At 42.9% G+C, this 24597-nt stretch overlaps 1 protein-coding gene across 1 annotated transcript in view; it reads left to right on the top strand.

The window, feature by feature from the left end:
- The first annotated feature begins 5923 nt into the window (after nucleotides 1-5923).
- The window catches only part of MYPN (myopalladin), a 54628-nt gene continuing 35954 nt past the window's right edge, over nucleotides 5924-24597 (top strand). Inside the window, exons 1-3 of the mRNA XM_030951106.1 lie at nucleotides 5924-6210; nucleotides 14231-15166; nucleotides 23037-23212. Coding sequence (XP_030806966.1) covers nucleotides 14232-15166; nucleotides 23037-23212 — 1111 coding nt within the window. The 5' untranslated portion in view covers nucleotides 5924-6210; nucleotide 14231. The remainder of the gene's footprint in view (nucleotides 6211-14230; nucleotides 15167-23036; nucleotides 23213-24597) is intronic.

Here is a 24597-nt window from a genome sequence, read left to right as displayed (position 1 = left end):
CTCTGCAAGACCTGGCACATTGTGTAGGCTCCAACTTTTTGTGGTTCCTGGAATTTTTGGCCTTGTACCATCTGCTGTTACAATGGTCTGTCTGCCACAGCAAAGGCTCATATCTTTTTGTGGTTTCTCAATGCTGTACTTTCTACATAACCCTAAGCTTATTTACTGCTCAGATTATTCAATGATTTTGCAATTCTAGCATCTTAAACTCTGTCTTGAAGTGGAAGTTTTTTGCTTTTTTTGGTCAGCTTGAATTATTTTGCTTATCATGCACAAACAGCACACCAACAGCAAGACTCCATGGTAAATAATTGCATCTCAGCAGAACTCCCCATAGATTTACAATTATTACCAGACACATCAAACTTCATTTTCAGGCTGCAGACTTTGTAGCCTAAACATCTACAGACACTGTCCAAACCACAGCAGCATGGGGTACAGTATCATCAGGCAGCTCCTGCAGCACTGTATGGCTCACATCTACTGTTACAGATACTATAAAGAATATCTTAGATCTCTATTTCAAATATAAAGTTACATCACACACCACCCAACCCATAAAATGCCTCACCTGTGCCCAAAAGGAGGGCTGGCTTCACTACACAACCTTTCCCTATCTTCACCACAAACTCATGCTCTAAGGTATTCTGCCAATAGAATTTGTGCTGGTTTCTGCTGGGGTACAGTTAAGGTGTGTTCCACAGTAGCTGTGCTTTGGATTTGTGCTGGAAGCAGTGCTGGTAGCACAGGGATGTGTTGGGTGTTGGTAGCACAGGGATGTTTTGGGTGCTGGTAGCACAGGGATGTGTTGGGTGTTGGTAGCACAGGATGTTTTGGGTTTTGGCAGCACAGGGATGTTTTGGGTGTTGGTAGCACAGGGATGTTTTGGGTGTTGGTAGCACAGGGATGTTTTGGGTGCTGGTAGCACAGGGATGTTTTGGGTGTTGGTAGCACAGGGATGTTTTGGGTGTTGGTAGCACAGGGATGTTTTGGGTGCTGGTAGCACAGGGATGTTTTGGGTGTTGGTAGCACAGGGATGTTTTGGGTGTTGGTAGCACAGGGATGTTTTGGGTGTTGGTAGCACAGGGATGTTTTGGGTGTTGGTAGCACAGGGATGTTTTGGGTGGTTTTTTGGGTTTGGCAGGGATGTTTTGGGTGTTGGTAGCACAGGATGTTTTGGGTGCTTAGCACAGGGATGTTTTGGGTGTTGGTAGCCCGGATGTTTTGGGTGTTGGTAGCACAGGGATGGGATGTTTTTTTTGGGTGTTGGTAGCACAGGGATGTTTTGGGTGTTGGTAGCACAGGGATGTTTTGGGTGTTGGTAGCACAGGGATGTTTTGGGTGGGATGTTTTGGGTGTTGGTAGCACAGGGATTTTTAGCAAGGGGTTTTTGTTGTAGCACAGGATGTTTTGGGTGTTGTGTGTTGGTACAAGGTAAAGGTGTTTGGGTTTGTAGCATTTTTGTGTTGAGCACAGATGTTTTGGGTGTTGGTAGCACAGGGATGTTTTGGGTGTTGGTAGCACAGGGATGTTTTGGGTGTTGGTAGCACAGGGATGTTTTTGTTCACACAGGATTTTTAGCACAGTTGTTGGGTGTTGGTAGCACAGGGATGTTTTTGGTGTTGGTAGAAGTGTTGGTTTAAAATCATCAGCACAGATGTTTTGGGTGTTGGCAGCACAGGGATGTGTTTGGGTGTTGGTAGCACAGGGATGTTTTGGGCATTGCTAAGCAGAGCTCACACAGAGCCAAGGCCTCCTCTGGCCCTCACCCAGCCCCACCAGAGAGGGGCTGGGAGGGGACAGAGCCAGGACAGCTGAGCCCAAGTGACCCAAGGGATTTCCCAGCCCATGTGGGGCCATGCTCAGCACACTGAGCTGGGGCAGGAGAAGAAGGAAGGAAAGGAGGACATTCAGGGTGATGGAGTTTGTCCTCCCCAGTCACTGTCACACGTGATGGGGCCCTGCTCTCCTGGGCATGGGTGAACACCTGCCCAGCCATGGGAAGTGGGGAATGAAATAGGAATAGGCAGATCCATCAGGCCAATGAATGGGTCTGAGGCTGGTCTCAGTGGAAAAGTTTGGGGGTTTTTGACCATGGGAAGATCTACTCAACAGCTGGTCTACTCTGACACCTGACTGGGTGCACCAGTCAGAGTGGGAAAGGTGCTCTAGCACAGGAGCTAGTGGGCTCATTGACAGAGCTTTCAACCAGCTAGGGAGAGGCAAAGGCACATACCCAGGCTCAGCAGCACTGAGGGATGGGATGCTGTGCCAAAAGTGGAGGAAATGAGCACTTGCAGATCCCTCAATCTGCTTCACAAGGTGTTGGCTACAAAGTACCACACCCAAGATGTTTCTACACTAATGCCCACAGTACCAGGAGCAAACAGGAGCAGCTCCAGGCTTTGGCCCAGTCCCAGAGCTTGACATCATTGTATGGGTGAAACCTGGTGTGATGAGTCTTGTGCCCGGAATTCCCTGTTGGATGGTTACAGCTCTTCAGGTGGGAGTGGCAGGGCAGAAGAGGCACTGTATGGAATAGAAGGGTCGGAATGCATGGAGCTCACAGCTGGCAAGGGCACAGCTGAGAGCCTCTGGATAAAACTGAGAGGCAAACAAGTAACAGAGATGTCATGGTGGGAGTCTCCTGTAGACCTCCTATGCAGGACAGTGACACTGACAAACTTTCCTTTGAGCATCTAAGGGACGCTTCCAAATCAACTGCCTGGGTCCTTACGGGGACTTCGACTTGCCAGAAATTAAGTGGTACAACCTGGGCCAGAAAATTCCTAAAAAATCCCGGATGACAACTTTATGGAACATGTCCTAAGGGAGCTGACTTGGAAAGATCCCCTCATTGACCTGCTGCTTGTCAACAGAGTGGATCTTGTGAGCAAAGTGGGGATTGGGGCTGTCTTGGCCACAGTGACCATGAAGTGATTGAGTTTAAAATCTCTGTTGACAGGAGGAAAAGTGCCAGCAGAACTCCAGCCCTAGGCATGAGGAGAGCAGATTCAGGCTGTTCGGGGAGTTAGAGAGCACGGTCCCCTGGGAATATATTTGTGCAGGCGCTGGGGTCGAGCAGTGCTGGTCGCTTTTCAAACATCCCCTCCAAAGTGCACAGGAGCAGCAGCTCCCAAATTCTGGAGGCTAGGCTGGTGAGGCAGAAGGCCAGCTTGGCTGAACAGGAATCATGTCTCAGAAATAAGGCAAAAAAGCAAAGTGTATGCCCAGTGGAAGCAAGGCCAGGAGACATGGGCAGAATACAGATATGTTGCTTGCAGCTGTAGGGATAAAATTCATGAGGCCAAAGCTCAACTAGAGATGAAGCTGACAGAACTCTAGGGGACAATAAAAAGGAATTTTTTTCAAATATAATAATGGCAGGAGGCAGTGTAGAAATAACACCAGCCATTCCAGGATGAGGATGGTCACCTCACAATCTGGGACACGGACAAGGCAGGGCTGTTTAACACATTCATTGCCTCTGTCTTCATCATGGATGATGGGCCAAGGGGGTCTCAGTGCCTTGAGCTGGAGGACCATGACTGAGAGAATGATCAATTCCCAGCTGACCCTGAAACTGTGCAGGATCTGCTGCTCCAGTTGGATCCCTACAAATCCATGGGACCTGATGGGCCCCATCCAAGAATCCACAAAGAACTGATGATGTCATCTCAAAGCCTCTCTCTCCGATTTATGAGCTGTGTTGGGAATCCCAGGTAACTGGAAGCTGGCAAATGTTGTCCCAGTTTTCAAGAAGGGCAAGAAAGAGGACCCTGGAAATTAAACCTGTCAGTGTCACTTTAGTGCCTGGCAGTGTCATGGAGAAGATATTCTGGGAGGCATTGAAAACACCTGAAAGAATGCAATCGTTGGTCACAGCCAGCACAGCTTCATGAGAGAGAAGTCCTGCTCATCAAATCTGATTTCCTTTTAGGACAAGGTAGCCCACCAAGCTGATCAAGGGAAGCCTGTTGATGTAATCTTTCTGGATTTCAATAAATCTGAATCTGAAATTTTGCTACTGTCTCTTCCAGGATCCTTCTGGACAAAACGTCCATCCTACAAACACATTATGGGATGGGTGAACAACCGGCTCATGGGTCTGGTGCAAAGGGTGACAGGGAATGGGGTGGACATCAGACTGGTGACCTGTCACTAGTGGGGTTCCATAGGGCTCCATCCTCAGCCCTTATGAAGATGTTCTTCAACATCTTCATAAATGACTTGGACACAGGACTGGAAGGGATACTGAGCAAGGCCACAGATGATACCAAGCTGGGAGAGGCTGCTGACTCTGTTGAAGGCAGGGAGACCTTGCAGAGAGACCTCGACAGATTAGAGGACTGTGCAATCATCAACCATATGGAGTTCAACAGGGAAAGTGCTGCATTCTGCACCTGGGACAGGACAACCATCTTTCCTCTGTGGTGGCCAGTGACAGGACCTGGGTGAATAGCCTGAAGCTGTGCCAGGGGAGGTTTAGGGTGGATTTTAGAAAAAGGTTCTTGTCCCAGAGGGTGGCTAGGCACTGGAACAGGATTCCCAGGGAAATGGGCAGAGCCTCAAGCCTGACAGACCTCAAGGAAGGTTTGGACAATGCTATCAGGCACATGACTCTTAGGGATGGTCCTGAGCAGGATCAGGAGTTGGACTTGATGATCTTTATGGGTCCCTTCCAACTCAGCTTACTTGGTGATTCTATGTGAAATCCTTGCTTTTATTTGCTTGTGTGCACAACTTTTGTTTCATTTATTAAACTGCCTTTATCTGAGTCCATAAGTTCCCTCACTTTAACTCTTCTGATTCTCTCCCCTCCTGCCAGGGGTTGGGGGTGAGCCCCTGTGTGGGCCTTTGTTACCAGCTGGGGTTAAACCACGACAGTGATTTACAAAAAGTAGAAAAATAGAAAAGTATCTGCAATGCATCAGGAAGTTTTACATGAAAGAAATGCCTTTCCCTCTGACTTTCCATACTGTTACAACTCATAAAATAACATTCTGAAGAACTACATTCCACAGGTGAACTCCTTTTGTAGCACAGGTGCTCACTTGATAATGTTTTGAGAGTTCTGGGAGAAGGTCAAGAAGCCAGTTCTTACATCATTAGCTATGAAAAGGCTTATATATCAAATCCCCATCATAAATGCATAATATTTTAGTAATCTTTTAAAATCAGAATTGCAAAAAGCATTTTTAATAAAATATCAACAATTGAGCAGCATGATGAACTGTTTAAAATTACTTTTTGTTGCTCATGTGTAGGAAGAGTAGAAATGAAAATCTCATCTCTGTGTTTGCCACGTGGTGTTGTAGGTTCTGGCCAGTCAAGGTTTTAAGCAATGAAATTCTCTATAGTAACAGGGTTTCTCTGTGTACTGCTTCAAGTGTGTTGAAGTTATCCCACCTATGTTTCTTTCTCAGTTTTATTTAGAGCTTAGTTTCAATTGCCTCTTTGAATTGCTTTCCCTCCAACAGCCCATTTCTGTGCATTCAGTAACAGATGTAGAAGTTCTAGCCCTTTGAGGATCTGTAGTTATGGGTCATCCTGAAGGATTTCTGCACTGTTCACTGTGTTTATTAAACTGAACACTCCACAGAAGTCAGGAATATTTTACTATTTAAATAACACGTTTGCTAAGTTTGCCTTTGGAGCTGCAAAATGTTTATGTTGTTACCAGCTGATGGGTTTCCCTGTGACTGAAACCTTCGAGTTCTGATGGAAACGTAACGAAAGAGCGATAACGAGTAATCTGAAAAGGCTCAAGTGTACAGCAGCTGCCAAGAGTGATCCAATGCCACTCCAGAGGCTCTTGGATGAATCAGCAAAACCCACATATGCATCTATAGGGCTGTTGTGTGAGTGAGGAGAAGGCAGTGGGTGCCCAAGGTGCTGTGGGAGCAGCGGATTCCCTGTCCAATGAGGTGGAATGCTCCGCGGGCACATGGTTCACGCTGCTCAAAATAACTTGGGACCTGCACACTGACAAATGCTGCTGCTCCGGTGGTGACAGGTTGTCCAGCTCCTCACAGCCATCCTCACAATAACCAAGGTTAACTTCCCTCGCTGGATGGACTCCTAACTCTTTCTGTTCCTGAGGACTTGGAGAATCCCCTCGCTTCCTTAACTTTACCCTCGCACTTCTGGATAACTCTCAGCGCAACTCACTGCCACGCTGGGCAGCAACATCTGGAGGAATTAAAAAAGGTAATCCCTCAATTTCAGATTGGTCTGCATTTTGATTTTGCAGAGTGCAGCAGAAGGGTTTGATAAGTATGTGTATTTGAATGCTAATTGCAGCTGGTAAGGCATATACAGGGAACAAATACGTTTTTAAACCGACGTAGATTATGCTGAGGTATGTGCATTGCAGGGAAAGAGAAACTGTGTTCTGCAGCATTGTAAAGGACCTGAATAGCATTGGTGGGGTTCTCAAAATCCCTCGGAGCCAGTCTGACTCCTCTGAGGAGTCAACAAGATTCTAATGACCTGAAAAGTTCCTTGCCGGGACTCTTTCCTCTTCCCGCTCATCTTCCCTTCGTGGAATAACGGAGGAGTGAAATATATCCATTCTTGTATTCAGCCTTAAACCAAGCTGCCATCATCTGGGAGTCCTTCTTAAGCAAAATCAAGCCTAATTTAATGTGACCCCCATAGTTAAATGCTTTCTATTTATTTAATTATTTGTTCTGTCATGTAAAATGACCCCCGTGGCTATATTTAGTGCAGGGAGATCTGCTCTCTGGATTAATGTACACAACAGCTGCAGAAACAGTCCTGCTAGAAGGGCATAGCTCTCACCCTTGAGCTCACTATCTCCTTTGCTCTCTTTCTCTCTCTCAGAAAAGTATTTGACTGTCAGTAGCAAATGTTTGGCCCAATATATTGCAACATTAAGCAGTAATCAGAAGCCCATGTTAAGTTACCAAATAATGCATCAACAATTGACAAGAGAACAGAGTAGCTCCTGAGCATAAGTTAACAGAACATTATAGAAATCAAGCTAAAGACACTGATTACTTCATCAGCAGTTTTGTTTTGGTTGTGAGGTTTACATTTATGAAGATGCTCTAGAATTTAAGAATGAAAACAAAATCAGCAAGTGTTAATGGAACAATTTCATAAACTTCAGCTCTGCTCTTCTCCCTCTCCTACACCTCCTGAAGGTTCCTAAGGTCAGGACATTTCTTTGGTTTTGTCTGTCTTTAATTTTTTTTACTTTCAGAAACAGCTAACAAAATTAAACAGCAATAGCGTGGTAGTTCCTGTAGCTGAGCAGAACAATATTTACATATCAAAGAATATTTATGGTCAATTCAGGAGATAGGTCTTGTACATGGCAGAGTACCCAGCACAAAGGGGAACTGTGATCTGTGCTGGTTTTTATTCCTGTGCATTCTTTAGAGATTTTACAGCAGATCTTGCTGTGGTAGGAATCTTTTTCTATCCACAGCTGATACCAATTAGTAGTCAAGACATATTTGCACATAAACACAACATTAAGATAATTTGTCAAAAATGTACACAGTACCATAAAGGTAATTGGGCAATGCAACCTCAATTGTAATCTAAACCACAGGGTGAGGGGGGAAAGAAAAAAAATCAGTTTACTTTTCTGTTTAAAACTTAACTGGATTCGTGCTTGTTTTCATAAACAAGAATGGGCAAATTATTCCTGTAGAATATAAACCTCATTTAAACATTGCAGTTTGAAAATATGATTAAAATATGAAGGCGTTTATGTTACAATGTTCTTAGAGGAGACTGTTGAAAAAATGTAAAAAGGAACAGTGGATAGAAAGAAACATAGTGAGACTGTGAGACAAGAAAGGCACAACTGAAAAACCTGAGGAGAAAAACACAATCCAGACTTCTTTTGTGTCTAATTTAACACTGAAGTTCCCTTTTCCACCGGGAACCTGTATTTGTAGGAATCTGAATCTCATTTTAAAACCAACCAGCCCATGGATTTGAAACGTCCAGCCAAAGAGATGTGCAAATGCCACGTGGTTCCACAGCCCTGCTTTTTCAGTGTGCACAGGCTGGCGGGGCTGCAGCCCCTGGCACTGGTGTCACTCACACCCAGGGGACAACAGAGACTTCTGCTCAGCCCTTTGGGTTGTGCAAATTCCCATGGCAGTGCCAGTGCAGGGCTGTGGTGTGCCAGTCCAGGCTGAGCCCGTGCAGTGCCTGTGAGCACTGGGGGCTAAGCTGGAGTTCAGTCCCGAGCTGAAATCCTCAGCCACGTGCAGGTGTGGAATTCTGCTCCCACACACTGCCAGCAGGACCACAGACATGGCTCAGTTTGGATCATTTGGCACACAATCCATGAAAATAGATTTGCAGTCTAGCAGAGTGGTGTGTGTGTGTTTGAACCAGGATAAATGAATATTTATCCTGTTATATTTTCATTGAGGACTTCCATATGTACATTCAGCATCAACTTGTGGATCTCTGCTGCAACTCTCTTGGCCTTGCATATAAACTTTCTGATATGGGCAATCCTTGAAGGAAAGAGGACTATACACATGACTTGAATCAATAAAACTTGTCCTACGTTGAGAGCACTTGAAGCTCCCTCAGAACTCATCCTGATATCTGAGGCCTGGCTGCACAGGGCATTGGGAGAGGAGGATGGAGAACCATCCCAGGCAGGCCTCAAAGACAGCCATCACCTGTCTTCCTGCTAAACTTTTAATTTAAAAATCAGCTGCACATGTAATAGTTTCAATGAGATGTTGTTTCTTCAAGATATTGTTTGCCTTGCAGTTCAAGGAGATTCACTGGGGAGGAAATGGGAACCTGGCACATGAGATAAAGGGTCTCAGTTCTCATTTTGAGAACTACTAAGGGACAATATTAATTATGAAATAAGGAAGATCTTTTGTGATCAGAGTGAAAAATTGAAGGTCTTTTCATTATATGAGAGTACAAAGGAAATGTTGACCAAGTTAGAGAGCTCTTAATGTGCTTTTCCCTTGAAGCAGAGTTGAGTATTTCCTGCTGCTCAGGGTGTCTAATGCTGTACAGTGAGGTCATGGGCCAGGGCATGACTCCAAGTGCACACAGGGCTCCTGCAGGGTCTGCTGCATAATTTGGAGAGAGGGTTTATCCCATCCCATTTCTGAGGGATTTTGTTTCCATGAGAAGTTGTTACACTCCTGAGCCTGGAGATTCCCATTTTCCATATTTAATTACATTATTGAAACTGGGAGTTTGGTTATGTGACTCAGTGCAGGGAATGGAAACCAAAGCCACTGAAGTGTCTGAAACAGAGAAGTAAAGCACCCTCTTGCACACAGCTTTCTAAACACCATTTAAAAATATCCCACACCCACGCCCCCAAACACACAACCTCAGTCCTCCACCCCAGCCCAAGCTTTCCTGTGTCTGGAGCCTCAGCCTGTCTTGCAGCAGCCACAGCTTGTCAACAGGCAGCACAGAAAGGGTGACAATGGCAACTGCTAAGTGAGAATTCCTGCAAGCCCAGAGAATGTGCCGGTGATCCTCCAGTGTCTGCAGGCACAGCACTTGTGTCAGCTCTTACCTTGTTTTTCACAGCTGCAGTCATACAGCTGCAACACCCCCAGAAATGTTAAGCTCTCTGTAGATAAATGCAATTTATGTGCAATTAAATTAACAATGAAGCAGACAGAGCCTCGAATATTTGCTAGATTTCCCCCTTTGCACACTGAGGGGCTGGGCATGCAGAGTGCTGCTGTGTGAAGGGCACAAAGGTGTCTCTGTGCAGAGCAGAAGCAGGAGCAGGAGTTTGTGTGCTTGCTGCTCTGCTGCTGGGCTTTCACACAAAGGCACTCCCAACAGAAGGAATGGAGCTTGAAAAGCTAAGACAGGAACAGCCAAAATTTCTCCTTTTAACTTCTGAAAGACCAAGAAGATGTTCCAATGCTTTTTGCATCAAATCTGCTAATTCATAACTTGTTTATTCTGATAGAGAGAAGGAGAGTTTGAAAAATTATCTTTAGGGCATCAAGCATTAGAAGCTGCTGTCACCAAATAAAATGGAGATATATCAGATATATCTGGGATTCCCTTAAGCTTGCTGAGATTTCACTAGTGCTATTTCTGTAGGAAAAACTCAGATTCTTTCAGTGGTGACTCAGGGATGAGTCTAAGAAAACTCAAACAAGAAGAAATGAAAGTATTTGGTGCCACACTATGCAAAACCCCTGTGGTACACATTTCCTCCCTTCCATGTCAGGATTTTCAGGTCAAGCCACTGCCAAAACAAACTGTGGAAACTTATTCTACCTTTGTGAATATTTAATCCTAAAGATCCCTTGGCTAATAAGAGAACATTGCCATAAGCAGAGGCTCCTGGAAACTCAAAGCTTGTTCAATTAGTTGCCTAATGGAAACTGAATTAGCAGAGTGAAGAAATCCCTGGAGTCAGTTTTGTTCATGGCATCCTCTGGTGCCTTTCAGGATAGCAGGAGCCCAAGGTCACTGCAGTTGGTGTCCCAGAAAGCCAAAGATGCCCTCGTGCTGTGCTTTGGTGCTGGAGCTAATGAGCCAGTCAAGAGTGGAGAACTGCAGGCTGCTGGTGGCAGTCACCCCATTCCCCTCTAAATAAAACCAGTTTAGGGACATTACTTGCAACCAGCAATGCAATTCCTGCCCTTGATACAGGTTCATGATGGCACTTTTCCAGTCAGCAGAATCACTGGTGCTTTCATTGCCACTACAGATTGCTGCCTACTGTGTTCTTGCTGGTTTGTCCTTCTTCCTGCCTGCTCCACACAGTTATGTGCACTTATCTGCTCAGCAGAGACATCTGCAATTACAATGCAGTTAGCACAGCTCTTTGAAAAAGCCCACAACAAACTGGACATCTCTCAAGGCACAAGCAAGACAGAATTAATAACCATACTGGGATTGCCCAGTTGCCTCACAGCAACACTCACTGGAACTTAACATTTTCCATTCAATTAAAAATATAAAATAATTCCACAGATTTTAAAACTTCAGTAGACAAGCACTGCCTCAAAGTGCTACATTTGACTAGAACCCAACGACTTCATTACTAAAAATAGAATAAAAAGTCATCTTCTACAAAAGCTGAAAATAGAGAAGAGTTAGATATAAAATTCTGACCCTGGATGCGCTCTAAAGAAAAGTGATGGCCCTCTAAGTAATAAGAATTTGGCATTAGGTTCATTCTCATTAATATCTTGCTTCCCAACTCTAGAAGGAGAACTCTGCTCCCTTCTGCCTCTTCTGCTCCAATGGGCAGAAGGAAGGAAGTTGTGGCAGGTCCTTTGCTGGGGAACTGTTTGTTTTCTTCCCTTTGCTATCAGACAGTGGTTTCCTCACTGGGGTTTTCCAAGCTAGAATTATAAAATTATTTTGCCTAAATACATCTAAGCACATCTTTGAGAGTACCTCCTTGCGTTGCAGTAATACTCCTTAAGCAAATTAGCAGAAATCATCTTTCAATTCATATTTCAATGCTTTTGATTCATCAAAAGATGAAGAGAAGACTTGCAAGAACAAAGTGTCAAATATTCCCAGAATGAAGTCTCACATAACCATACTGAACACACAGGTGCTTTACTGTGGTTTCCTGCAGAAAAGCTACACTGTGATTAACAGCCTCTGTTGAAACAGACACAGCACTATGCAGCAGCACTTATGTCTGTGCAACAGGGGCAAAGGAAACCCTGAACACTCTCAGTCAGACAATTTTCATATACTCTTTAGACAAAACCATTAAAGGAGCTCTTCAAGTTCATTTGACTCCAGGTTTTGATCGCACTATTCCTTCCCTCCTTAGAGCATCCAGTGTCCACTAAAGAGCTGCATCCTCTTTTTTCATCTCTGATGACCTTTACAGGCACTGAGATGAAGATGTGCCCTTCTGAAATGCTGCAGAAAGAGTGGCCAAGAAATGCAGCAAGCTAAATTTTGCCACCTTGTAAACTACACCCTTCTCCAGCCACATAACACAGCCTCCCACTGTGTCCTGTAGAGCCCCAAAGATCTGGATGTTCTAATTCAGCCAGAGCCACACGTGGAGAGGTTCTGGGCTGCAGTTCATTCATGGGACTGGTCTGTCCTGCAGGCTGTGAACTAACTCCCCATGTGAGAATGTATTTCAACTCTTGGGAGCTGAAACTGTAGCTTTAGCAGTGACCTTTAGAGCACACAGTGTGTGATCAGCACATAAACAAGCAAAGAGAGCCCCTCAAACATGTTCAGCTGCACTAAGGGGGCACAGCTGCCCAACAAGTGAAAGCTGAGCAAGCAAAAGCAGTTTCCACTGAGCAGGAACTTTAGGCCTCGTGGAGAACTCTTTGTACTCTTAAGAGGTTAAATTATCAACTCTGTCCAGTCATGAAACAGCTCATGATATTATCTCGTGTGGGCTTCCCAAATCAGTGTTCTCCATGTGCCACAGCTCCACTGAAACACTGCAGCAGATAATGGAATGCCAAGTGTTCAGTGGGCATCCCAGAGCCTGGCTCAGGGCAGGGACTCCATGGTGTGCTGAAAAGCCTGCAATTTATATGGCATTGTATTTCCAGCTACAAACTTAGCAATATTTTGATTGGGTGCCTCTGTAGTCTTAGCGATTTTCTGTGTTTAATATTATAAAAATAAAGCAAAATCAACAAATATAAAATGCCCAATATTTACGTAAGGAAGAGGATTTCAGTATAAAGAAACCTGCCTCAAGCAGAGGGATTAAGGTCTCAAAATGCACATCAGATTGTGATAGCTGTGTGTTCATTCATTGAAGAAGAATAGAAACAGTTTAAATTGAAACCTTCCTTTTTGTAAACAAGGAATAAGGGCTGGCACTCACATTCCAGGAAGAAATACTGCAGCAGTATCAGACATTACCACTTCATTTGTTTTTAAGCATCCCTTTTCCAGGGACACTAGAAAAGCCCAAAGCCTTTCACAGCAGAAATACCTTTTAAACTTTCCCTTCCCTGACACCTTCAGCTGCTACACAGGGCTGTGAACGGAGATGGCCAACGCTGGGGCATGGATGTTCTTTTCTCTTGATGACAGTAACAGACCTTCTGCAGGGTGACAAACCAGACAGCTCGGAGCAGGAACACCTGAAACCACTGCAGCAAGGTTTCCCACACCATAAATGAAGCAGGAGGGAGATAATGAGCACTGCATAGCCTGAGAGACAGGTCCAGGGAACAGTCCTGCACTTGTTTCAGTACCTGGGAGGAATCAGCTCTCTCAGTGGGGTAAAGAGCCCTCATTTGTATTCCAGTTTAGGGCAGCAGAAGAGGAGGGTGTTGTCAGGGTGCCTGAATCCCTCTGCACTCATCATGGCTCATGTAAATAAAGGGAGAACCCCACACAGTTACACTTGTTCAAGCATCAAAGGGGATGCTTTAGCTTTGCTTATCAGGCATGCAGGTTAAGTATGGGCTTCCCGATGCTCTCATCTCATGTGGTACATTTTGTCAGAATCAGGATGACCCAAGAACATGATTCTGAAAGCCCTGTAGTACAAATTATGTTTGCATCAAATAGTGACACAATTCTCCACTTACTTTCAATAAAAAATGACATAGTTCCCTACTTACTTTAAATAGCTTATTAGAAATAATGCTGGATTTAAGAAGCTGTGGAACATCTAGCACCATTATAGCTTCCTATAATGCATGAAAATTTGTCATTATAGAGTATTTTAGTTCTTTTTCCTTCCTCCTCACATCCCTCTTATGATTTTGAGGGTTCATTTTCTTACTACTTCAGTGCTTTTCAAGCTAAATTTACTTCACTCTAAAGTACTGTTATTCTCAACAACTTTCAGTCCCTGAAATATCCAACACTTAATCTAATCTGGTGAGATTTTTTCTTAGCTAAGAAACACACGTCAGCAATGATGAAGATTTGACATTGAAACTCAGTTAATAGCTCTGTAGCTGAAGTTTTGCCTTGAACAGAGTAGAAAACACCACACTCCCAGTTATTTTGTGTGAGGCCCCTGACAGTAGAAAGTGATGAAGGATGAACTTGACTGGCTAAAGGCAGCAGTGTCTGGCAGGATGTGCAGAAGGAAGCCTTGAACACGAGGCCATCCTTATGCTTCAAGTACTACAAGTACTTCCAAGTATTCAGCACGCAGATGCAGTTTGGAAATGTTGTGTTCTGCTTTCCAGAAGCCTGTCATTGTGTTCAATCAAAATAATTGCTATTGATAAGGCGTGGTCCTGTTTGTCCTTTTTGTTGGCAGCATGCAAGACGACAGTTTAGAAACCTCAACTTCAATATCTCAGCTTCTGAGAGAGAGCTATTTAGCAGAAACTAAGCACCAAGGGAAGAGTGAAAGAAGCAGATCAGAGCCAGTTTCTCATAATTTCCACTATGGCAATGCTTCTGGTGATTCAGATGAGGTAGCTGTCCAAGATGACCTCCCAGATCTGTCTGCCTTTTTGAGCCAAGAAGAGCTTGATGAAAGTGTAAACCTGGCAAGACAAGCTATTGATCAGAACCCACTGGAAACGAAACAGGATGAGCTTCAGGCACATTCACAGCGCCCCCCAGAGCAGCTGAACACGGGGAAACACAAACAAATGGCCCAGTCCACAGCTCTGAGAACAGCAGACAACGGCCTGCACTCCAACTTTTGTCAGGAACACGTCAGAAACACAAAGGGGTCCAAAGGGAGCTCTCAAGATCTAAAGAAACACCACCTCCCTTCTGAATCAGAATCCAAAAAGGAATTCCTAAACAAGGCAGCAGATTTCATTGAGGAGCTCTCGTCGCTTTTCAAAGCTCACAACTCGGAAAGAATACGACCCCGAACGTGCAAAAACTACAAGAGCAAAATTGATTCTAAGAACAAGTCTGCCCAAAAAGGCAGCTCTAACCTGTCTCTCACATCAGAAAACAGAGAAAGGCTTTCCATTCCAACACCTCAAGACTTGGAAAACAAAGCAGAGAAAACTTTTGAACAAACAGATGATCAACAGGCAGCAAACCTGGAATCTATCAGTCAATTAACAAGTGCAGAGCTGAAAGCAGAGTCAGAATCTGCATCTGTATATTCTGATGAGCCCCTTGGACAGCCACCACGCTTTACTCAAAAACTGAAGAGCAGGGAAGTTCCTGAAGGATCCAAAGTGCAATTGGACTGCATTGTGGTAGGAATCCCAGCACCTGAAGTCAGGTAAACGCATTCTGCACTTGTCATTTTGTATTTCTGTAATGGTAGGTGTGTGCAACTGGGAAATACCTTGCTTGGGAAGAATATTATTTCTACCATGTTTCAGTGTAAACTCATTGCTCTAATTAACAGTTTTGAGGCATTCCCTTGGTGGAGCCATTAGAAATGTTGTATTGTGTTCAGCCCATAAACTCATAGAGGAGTCTGACTAAAAGAGAAAACAGTGCCAGAAATTAAGGGCTTTTTAAACAGAAAACAAACAGGAAATATCATCCCCTAGGTATTAGCAACACTCTCTGCTTATAAAGCAAGACTTTGAACACTTGCTTTGCTTATTTGTCCAGGCACTTGCCTTGATAAATCCTTTTGATAATAAAAATGTCAGTGGGATCCCTGGAAGTCAAAAATTATTTTTCCCTCTTTTATCATTCATAGCTTATAATGCAAAGACAACAAGTGAAATCATCTTCTCTTATGGATCTGAACCTGTACACAAACTCAGTCTGGCTTTCTTTGTACTCAGAACAGGTGAACACTGAATTGCTTGCCCATAGACTTGTCCTAATTGCTTGTCCAACACACAATATTCAATTCAGGTGTTTTTCCAGAAGGCCACAGCGCGGTCCTTATCCCAGCAGTCATGTTTGTGCTGTTGACATACATAAAAGTGACAAGGTGCTCATGTCATCCAAGTTCAGGTGTTCCACAACCCCCAGAATTAGAAGGTGACACTGTGGAGTCACTGAAGGCTCACAAGGGCAGATTGGAGAACCCAGGAGCGATGGTTCATCCTGCAGATACCCAGGGCTGAGCAGAATGCCTGCACACCCAATTCAGGAACCACTGATTCCACAGAAATGGATGATGGATATCTTTGTAACTTGGATCCACTTGTGGCCCAACAAACCTGAAGCTTTTTAGTTGAAATTCCTATTTCAACATTTGATTTTGTTAATTTTGATTAATTAAATAAGCTACTTATGTGAATGCTATTCAGTACAGGAGCTACTACACCTCTGTAGAAGAAGCATCCATCAGATATAGGAAATTAGGGACAAGGGGAAAGAAATCCCCTAGGGAAAGTTAGTCCCAGGCAGTTATAGCTCAAGAAAAAGATCAGGCTCAGCTTTCAGTTTCATAAATTTAACTAAACAAATAAAAGATAAGTCACAAGGGGGGAAACTCTGAACTCTCCCTTGTGTTTGTGTGTCTATGCACGTGCTGTATTAAGGAGAAAGCTGGGAATGTTAGCTCCTTGAAGAGTTTCCTGATCATAATTATTTATTAACAACACTTTGTCATGTTCATCCAAGATTCTTCCACCTCCACCACTGTGCAGAAGTAACACTGAGAGAGGGTGCAAAAATTGTCACTAGACTGAGTGATAAATATTCACATGCTTCCATGTGTGGTGGCCTTGTTAGTCACTGCTACAGCACAAGGAAACCAGAAACCAGAATGTACTTTGGGGGTTGTGTACCATTCATCATGGGGACCAGAAGAATGCAGCATTTTCCCCCTAAAAGTAGTGCTTCTCTTTGGTCTGCTGTGCAGAGCTCCTGAGAGAGTGAAGGAGGCATCTTGCTGGCCATAGCTGTGGGACTGTGAGCAGAACTGTGCTCAGAATTGCCAAATGTCTTGCTTGGAGGGTAAGAGTTTTCCAAGGTTTATGGTGAGTGAGTTCAGTGTCTGTGGAGCTGGGCAAGGACAGAAAGGTTCTAATAGCTAAAGGAAATTAAAAAATCAGCAGTCCCAGGAAAGGAGCAACTGGCAAGGTAGCAACTGCTGAAAGAAAGCTTAATGACCTTTGATTTGAAATGGACTTCTGAACCACAGAAAGGGATCCCAAGTGACTTTAAATGCAAATATTAGACACAATGACAAAGTGGAAGTCACTGTGGGAACCCAGAGCACTGTGAAACAAGGACAGGATTCAGCAAGCTCTGCGATGCAGTTAATCAGTCAACACCAGGAGCAGTCTGATGGTTAGACTGATGTAGTGGGGATTACAAGAGAGAAATTAGAGACAGGATATTTAGAAAGAAGCTGATCACAGGGATAGAAAGGACTGGAAAATATGAAGGGCAGATACCGTGTTCGAAAGCAAGATAGTACTAAACCAAATTGATATAAAAGATGGTGTAAATTACATGTGTGATGGATCAGGGTCAAAATACCATTTTGGTTATTTATCAAATTACCAAACCATGGCAATGATAAAGCATTACAGGTGTGGTACATAACTATCCAGCACAAGAGCTCACTGAGGGAAAGAAAACTGGGTGGTGGAGCAGGGGAAGAACTGGGGAACTGATCTGAAACACCAGGACATGGAAAGCCAAGTCCTCTTGGCTGAATTCAGAAAGACCTGCCCAAATGTTTTTAAAGGTAACTCAGCCTCAATGTAACAAGCCCACAATTCAGAGGAAGCTCATTTGGCCAAGCTATCTAGAAATTTGTGTGAGAAGTGACTCATTTTTCAGTGTGACACCACAGGAGGTGTGCCTCCAGCTAGTTCAAGCCTTAGCTGGCAATTACAGAGCACTGCTGCAATTCCTGCTGATCGCTTTGCTCTGGCTGCACTGTGGCTTAGAAGCAAGCCTTTGAGAGAAATGCAGGGTGTATTCCCAAAGTGTTTGATGATCTCCTTCTCATGCTCCCTTCTATGAGTAATGGTAGGTGTGACATTTACTCCCCTCTGTGAGGAGAGCACTCCTTTTCTCCTCAAGTTCAGAGGTGCCTACATTTTTCCAAACTGTTTGGCAAATCACTCTCAGGTTAATTTTACTGATGAATCACATCGCATGGTTTGGCATACACAGCTATGCTGGAAGTGTCATGAGGATTTAATGTTCTAAAAACAGGCTGTATGTCATAAGGTTTCCATGAAAACATTCTTTAACATAAGCACACAAAGCCTAAAAGCTGCATTTTATGGTGCTTTGTTTGAGGAGACCAGACCTGCAACTAATCACAGATTTTTAGAACCTCTGGAACCCTGCAAGATAATTAAGATTTTTCTCCCTGGCTGCCAAATGAAAGCATTTCTCTGTTTTAGTGCTCAGTCTACAGCCAAACTTCTCTTACATTCAGCTCCAGTCAAGCCAGTGGATTAAGATCTAGGATGAATTTGGCACGGGGGATGACAGTGCCTGTGCTGAATGTGAGCCTCCCTCGCATGAGGAAGCTCTCTCTGCAATCCATGGCAGGGATGAAATGTCAGCGCAGAGCTCTGCTGCTCCAGCCATGGCACGTACCTCAGGGCAGAGCTGCTGGCGCTGACATTTCATTGCCACCATGTACAGTGTTTCCATGGGAAGTGTAAAACCAAATGTGAGCAAGGAAGGAGTAGGTACACCACACCAAAGCTTTCCATGAAGCTTAACTTCACAGGAGACCACTGGTTTTGATTTATCGGCATTACAACCAGACAACATTCACACAACATGCTCCTTTTTGCAACTTAATCTCAAAATACTTGAACATTATGCTGAAAAGAGTCACTACAGAACACACTGCATGGAGAACTTAACACAGGTCTGAAACAGGAGTTTATTCCTGAAGTTTTAAATTACTGATGCTGCAAATCTGGGACTAACCAAAGGAAAAAAAAATGCAAAAAACCCAATTAACTCAGTCCTGCTTCATCATTTGAGTCTATAATACCTGTATACTAATAAAAGAAGGGTAAAAATTAGCTTGTGTTTTAAAATTTGCTTATAGGAAAATTAAATTGTGCCTCACAAAAGTATGATACAGACTTTGCACAAACACAACAGGTTAATTGGAAAAGCTGATCAGTAACACAGTGAGTTCTACCTTAATGGCAATTATATCCCAGCATTTTGTGTAATGTGTTTTGCCCAATGTGCCACTTCAGTAAGGAGACACATTTAAGTGGACACAAAAATATAATATCACTGTACTATGCAAGTTATCTGAATGTTCTGAAAAGGTGCTGCTGGAAATGAAATCAAATTGTGGAGCATGGGTATTCTCCTGAATGCTTATTGATCTCTGCCAAGGCTCACACACTCAAACAAGGCTACAATATAAGGAAGAGGCATGGGGTGGGAATATAAAAAGACATGAGTAAGTGCCATGACTCATGTCCCAAAGTACACAGTTGCCTACATGAATTACACACCTAAAAGGCAACTTGTACATTCATATACCAAATTTGTGCCTGTAGTCACACAACGGCATGAACCTTCCCTCCTGATAATGTGACCATTTTCAGTGATCACCAACTGCAGCTCTTGAGAACAACAGTAGAATAAACCATAATGTAAACAGAATTTTAAAAAATTCTCCCTTCAGTACCACAGGTATCCTATGTAATTCCCAAGTCTGGAACTTGGAAAGGCACTAATAATTGTCACAGGCTGTTTTCAATCGACCCTGTAATGGGCATTACCATAGTTCTCCCTTGGGGCTGTAAACATTTCCTCTGCTTGCTCCTGTAGAGTTGTTCATCTATTCCAGGCAGGAGAGCTTTGTGCTCTGGATACCAGCTAAGAGCTATGGTGTCCGTACCTGTGTGAGGACAGCACTGAACAGAAAAGAAAATGTGATCCTCACTTCTGGGGAACCAGTCAAAAACCTCCCTTTGTATCCAAGTATTAGCGGTAAAAATTCCAGATATGGGCAAGCCATGATGGGCAAAGTTTAAAGTAGGTGTAGCTGTTCCTTCTGTTTGAAGAGTTTGGTTTTAGAGGATCTGACAGGACTGTGACAGAGTATGACCACTAAAAGCTGATCAGAAGAAGGTAGAAAGATAATTATTTTTAAAAGAAATGTATTTTGAATGGAAAGGTAAACCAAGAGTTTCAAAATAAAGATAACATAAATAAAGATTAGTATTTTCAAAATAAATGTTAGCAAGGAATCATACAGTCTAATCTATTGGAAAATAATGATAATGGTACTGTGACCATGAAATCCTTAAAGGGAGAGGTAGTTCATAAATTATGATTTTAACACCAGTGATTTCACATTTTTAGAACTATTTTTAAGTGCTGCTTCCCACCTTGGGGAAGAAGTTAAAGAGACTGGTTACACACTCCATGGCAATGAGTGAATGTACACACAGGTATAGAATATGCACACAGGTATAGAATGTACACACAGGTATAGAATATACACACAGGTATAGAATGTGCACACACGGTATAGAATATACACACAGGTATAGAATATACACACAGGTATAGAATATACACACATGTATAGAATGTACACACAGGTACAGAATATACACACATGTATAGAATACACACACATGTATAGAATGTACACACAGGTATAGAATGTGCACACATGTATAGAATATACACACATGTATAGAATGTGCACACATGTATAGAATACACACACATGTATAGAATGTACACACAGGTACAGAATATACACACATGTATAGATATACACACATGTATAGAATGTGCACACATGTATAGAATGTGCACATATACAGAATACACACACATGTATAGAATATGCACACATGTACAGAACATGCACACATGTATAGAATATACACACATGTATAGAATATACACACATGTATAGAATATGCACACAGGTATAGAATATACACACAGGTATAGAATATGCACACATGTATAGAATAGACACACATGTATGCAATATACACACATGTATAGAATATTCTATACACACATGTATAGAATATACACACAGGTAGAGAATATACACACATGTATAGAATGTACATACATGTATACAATATACACACATGTATAGAATATTGTATACATACATGTATACAATATACACACATGTATACAATATACACACGTTTACAGATGTCATATATGTATACATTTACACACAGTGTCACAATATTGGCTACATACATGTATACAGTATACACACATGTGTACGTGGTTCACACTGTACAGTTCATTTAGCCACAACACCCAGGGTGTCTTCCTCTCTTGGCCACTGTCAGGAGAGCTTGCTGGGTAGGTGGGTCTGTAATCTGAGCCACAACACCCAGGGGCTTCTTCCTCCCCTTCTGTGGGAGCACAGCTGGCTCTGCAGCCTCCAGAGGTGCTCCATGGTTTGGTTGGTGGCAGAACACTCTCTGCAGCTTCAACAAGCTCCACTGGGGTTTGGGAAGCAGCATGAACAGCAGTAAAGTGCCTGGAGTAAAGTGCAGTCCTAGGAAGTGTCCATGGGCAGGAGGCAGCTCAGGGCAGCTCTGGGGTGAATGAAATGCAGGAATTCCCTGTGTGCTGTGAGAAAGCTGAGCTGGATGGCTCAGACCCATGGGCACAAACAGGGCCTGCTCTTCTGCTCAGCTACACAATCAGCACTTAAGTGCTACATCTGTGCTCCTCCATACCTCAGAGACCCCTTGAGGCTCCTTCCTCAGTTCTGTCTTATACTTCAGTTATATTCTGGGTTTCTGCTGGTATGGACTGCTAAGAGATTTTTTTTTCAATATATTAATTTGGGGTTTTCTTCATGCTTAATTTGTAGCACAAACTTGTTAAAAACTTCTGCAACTGAGTGATCAAAAAAATTTATTTTTTCATGTTTTCCTAAAATATCTGAGATGGAAGTGCATTGAAGTACCTTATAGTGTAAGACAGGATATATTAATTATTACAACTTCTTACTTTAAAACCTATCCTTATCCTTTCCACAACAATCTTATTTTCTGTAGTACCACTCAAATATTGACAGGTTCTTTTACCAAGTTACCATAAAAGTTGGATGAAATTATTATTAATTTTTTTAAGTCAATTGAATAAAAAATATTGCCAGTATGACAGCTCCCACCCTCACATGCAGAAGATGCAGTAGCTAATCACATGTGATGAAGGAAGTCACAGTAACAAAATACAAATACTTTAGTGGTATTTTATATCTATTTATTCATCTATCAATCTTGAGAAAAGTTACAGTGAAGATGAATGCACTCAAGTTTGGCTTTTCAAATTTAGTTAGTTACCTATAATTACAGGTATTTCTGAGTATTATCTCAAACATTGAACTCTGGATCTTGATACACAGCACTACATCTTCTTTAGAAAGCCTAGATTTCATTTCTGCAGACCCACCTGCTTTGTGTGCTTCTGTTGTGCCTTGTAACCAGCATCCATCAGTCCTGCTCTCCCTCCTGGTGGTTTCTGCCAGTGACATATCCTAGAGAGCTCTGTGGGAAGGTGCTGCTTCCCTTTTGTGTGCATTCCTGCACTTTCCACTGAAACAACCCTTCTGAACACTGAGGGACTTAGGAATGCCTGAGATGAGAGTGGGACAGCTCTAGAGGGCCCAACAGATTCTTGGATGTGTAGCGGTGTTTAAAGAGGAGCACAGCAATATTGTGCAGAAAAGCACTCCAGGTGCAGCTGTGTCCCTGGCTGTTTCTGTGTGGAAGAACCTCTACTGCAATAGATCAGCTCTCTTACCTGGTGATACACTTCTGCCATCTTTTATAAAAAGCAGATTGTGTTAAATATATGACCAAACAAAGGCAAAATTCAGTCACATTCTGAATTAACATGAACTTAAGAAACACAAGTTTGAGGGATATTTGTTAACTTAGAGTTGGGTGATTTTTGCTGCACATTAAGCCCCTACACAGATCTGATTGTACCCCAAGAGAAATTCAGAGCTGGATGGACAGTGTTCCAAATTCAGAGCTCTTTTACTCTTTATAGAATATTATGAAAATCATCCATATTTTATTCCTATGACTGTTGATTCAATACTTACCTGCAGTACTCTGTCAGAATCTTCAGGCTAAACCTACCAATTTTACCATCAGAAAGACTTCAAACATTATCATTCTAGTCACCGACTTGTTTGCATTGAAAAACAATTGCTTTTTGCCTTGCAGGTGGTACTGTGAAGGGAAGGAGCTTGAAAACTCACCAGACATCCAAATTATCCAGGCAGGTGACCGACACTCTCTGGTCATTGTTGAGGCTTTTGAGGAGGACACAGGGCGTTACTCGTGCTTTGCTTCCAACATCTATGGAACTGATTCCACCTCTGCAGAGATTTACATAGAAGGTAATCCTACAGCTGTTGCAGAAACTGATGGTTGAAAGTGGTCACAGGATAAAGATTCAATTATGTATCTTGTTTGCTAACTGTGAGTTTTGTCATTTAAAAAACATAGCAGGAGTCAACACTTCCCATCGTTACTAAAATCATTATTATTTTCCTGTAAAACACTCTTCAGACAAGGGACCTGCCCTTACATTTTATTCTGTTACTTCTCAGAGGTTTTATATATCTCACTGCAAGAACCAAGGCTAAAAATACTCAGATTCTGAAACTATCTTGTATTTTTTGTCTGTAGAACTCTACAGAAGTGCAAGAAACTAAACTTTGTGTCTAATTCTTATTAATGCCTTTTCCCTACAGTCATTATTGCCAATTGAATGTAGGACAGCTTTCTCTTAACTCTTTCTTGGGACCTTGTAACCAAAATAATTATGCAATCAATTTTATATTGGCCTTGCCCAGCAGATGCTGTAAATCAAACAGAATATGTATTTGCAGATTTAGGTGTCCTTTCTTTCTCCTTATGCTTTTTACTGTACCTAGTAGGCCTAAGAGTGGTCTATTTATTATATTTCTTTTTTACACTTTCTTGGGTAAGATCTGAGATTGAATCCATTATTGTGCTAGCATGCCTATAAACTTAAAATAAACCCATAGGATTTTTTTCTTTTTCTCTCAGAGAAGCATACTATGGGCACCATCACTGAGCACAGTGGGGCCATTCATAGATTAAAGCAGTGCCCAAAAGATGAATTTAGTTCTGCTGTTTTTCTCCTTCCACGACTCTAAGTTGAGAGCGGAAGGACAAATCCTTTTTCAGCATCTGCCCTGCCCCTGATCAAAGGGAGATGTCTGTGCTTGGCAGGGATTTACAAGCTCTCAAGGCAGGGCCCAAGGTGGGTGCTGGATGGGAGCCGTGGCTGATGGAGATGCTCACTGGCAGCAACTGCAGAGAAAATGCAAATTCCAGCACAGTGAAGGCAGAATCAGAAGTGCAAAATGTCTCAGTAAGTGACAGCAGTCAGTAAACAGAGCGAGGATCTCCTTCACATCGTGTACAAGGCACCAGCTGGAGAATAACAGCCACAGTTCCAGGTCTCTCTTTTTCCTTTTAATCCGATAGCATCAGGTATCTGGGAGAAGAAACTTGTACTCAATTCATAATAAATATGGATTAAATCACAGTGGCATTTGAAAGAGAGCCCAAGGAACACCCAGGTATTCATTCCCTCTTGGATATTCCTCTCCTTACTTCAGCTGCACCTCCTCCCAAAGGTGCCTTATCCCAACAGCAGTTCTGCACCTTGCACAGCGTGGAACCTGTTCACTTCTCCTGCAATGGGACCTTTTGTCTGGGCACAGCTTTATAATACATGCCCATGGAGTGG

Source organism: Camarhynchus parvulus, chromosome 6 (assembly GCF_901933205.1).
Source record: "Camarhynchus parvulus chromosome 6, STF_HiC, whole genome shotgun sequence".
In the NCBI taxonomy this organism is placed as follows: Eukaryota; Metazoa; Chordata; class Aves; order Passeriformes; family Thraupidae; genus Camarhynchus; species Camarhynchus parvulus.
This window is presented reverse-complemented; position numbering and strand designations above follow the sequence as displayed.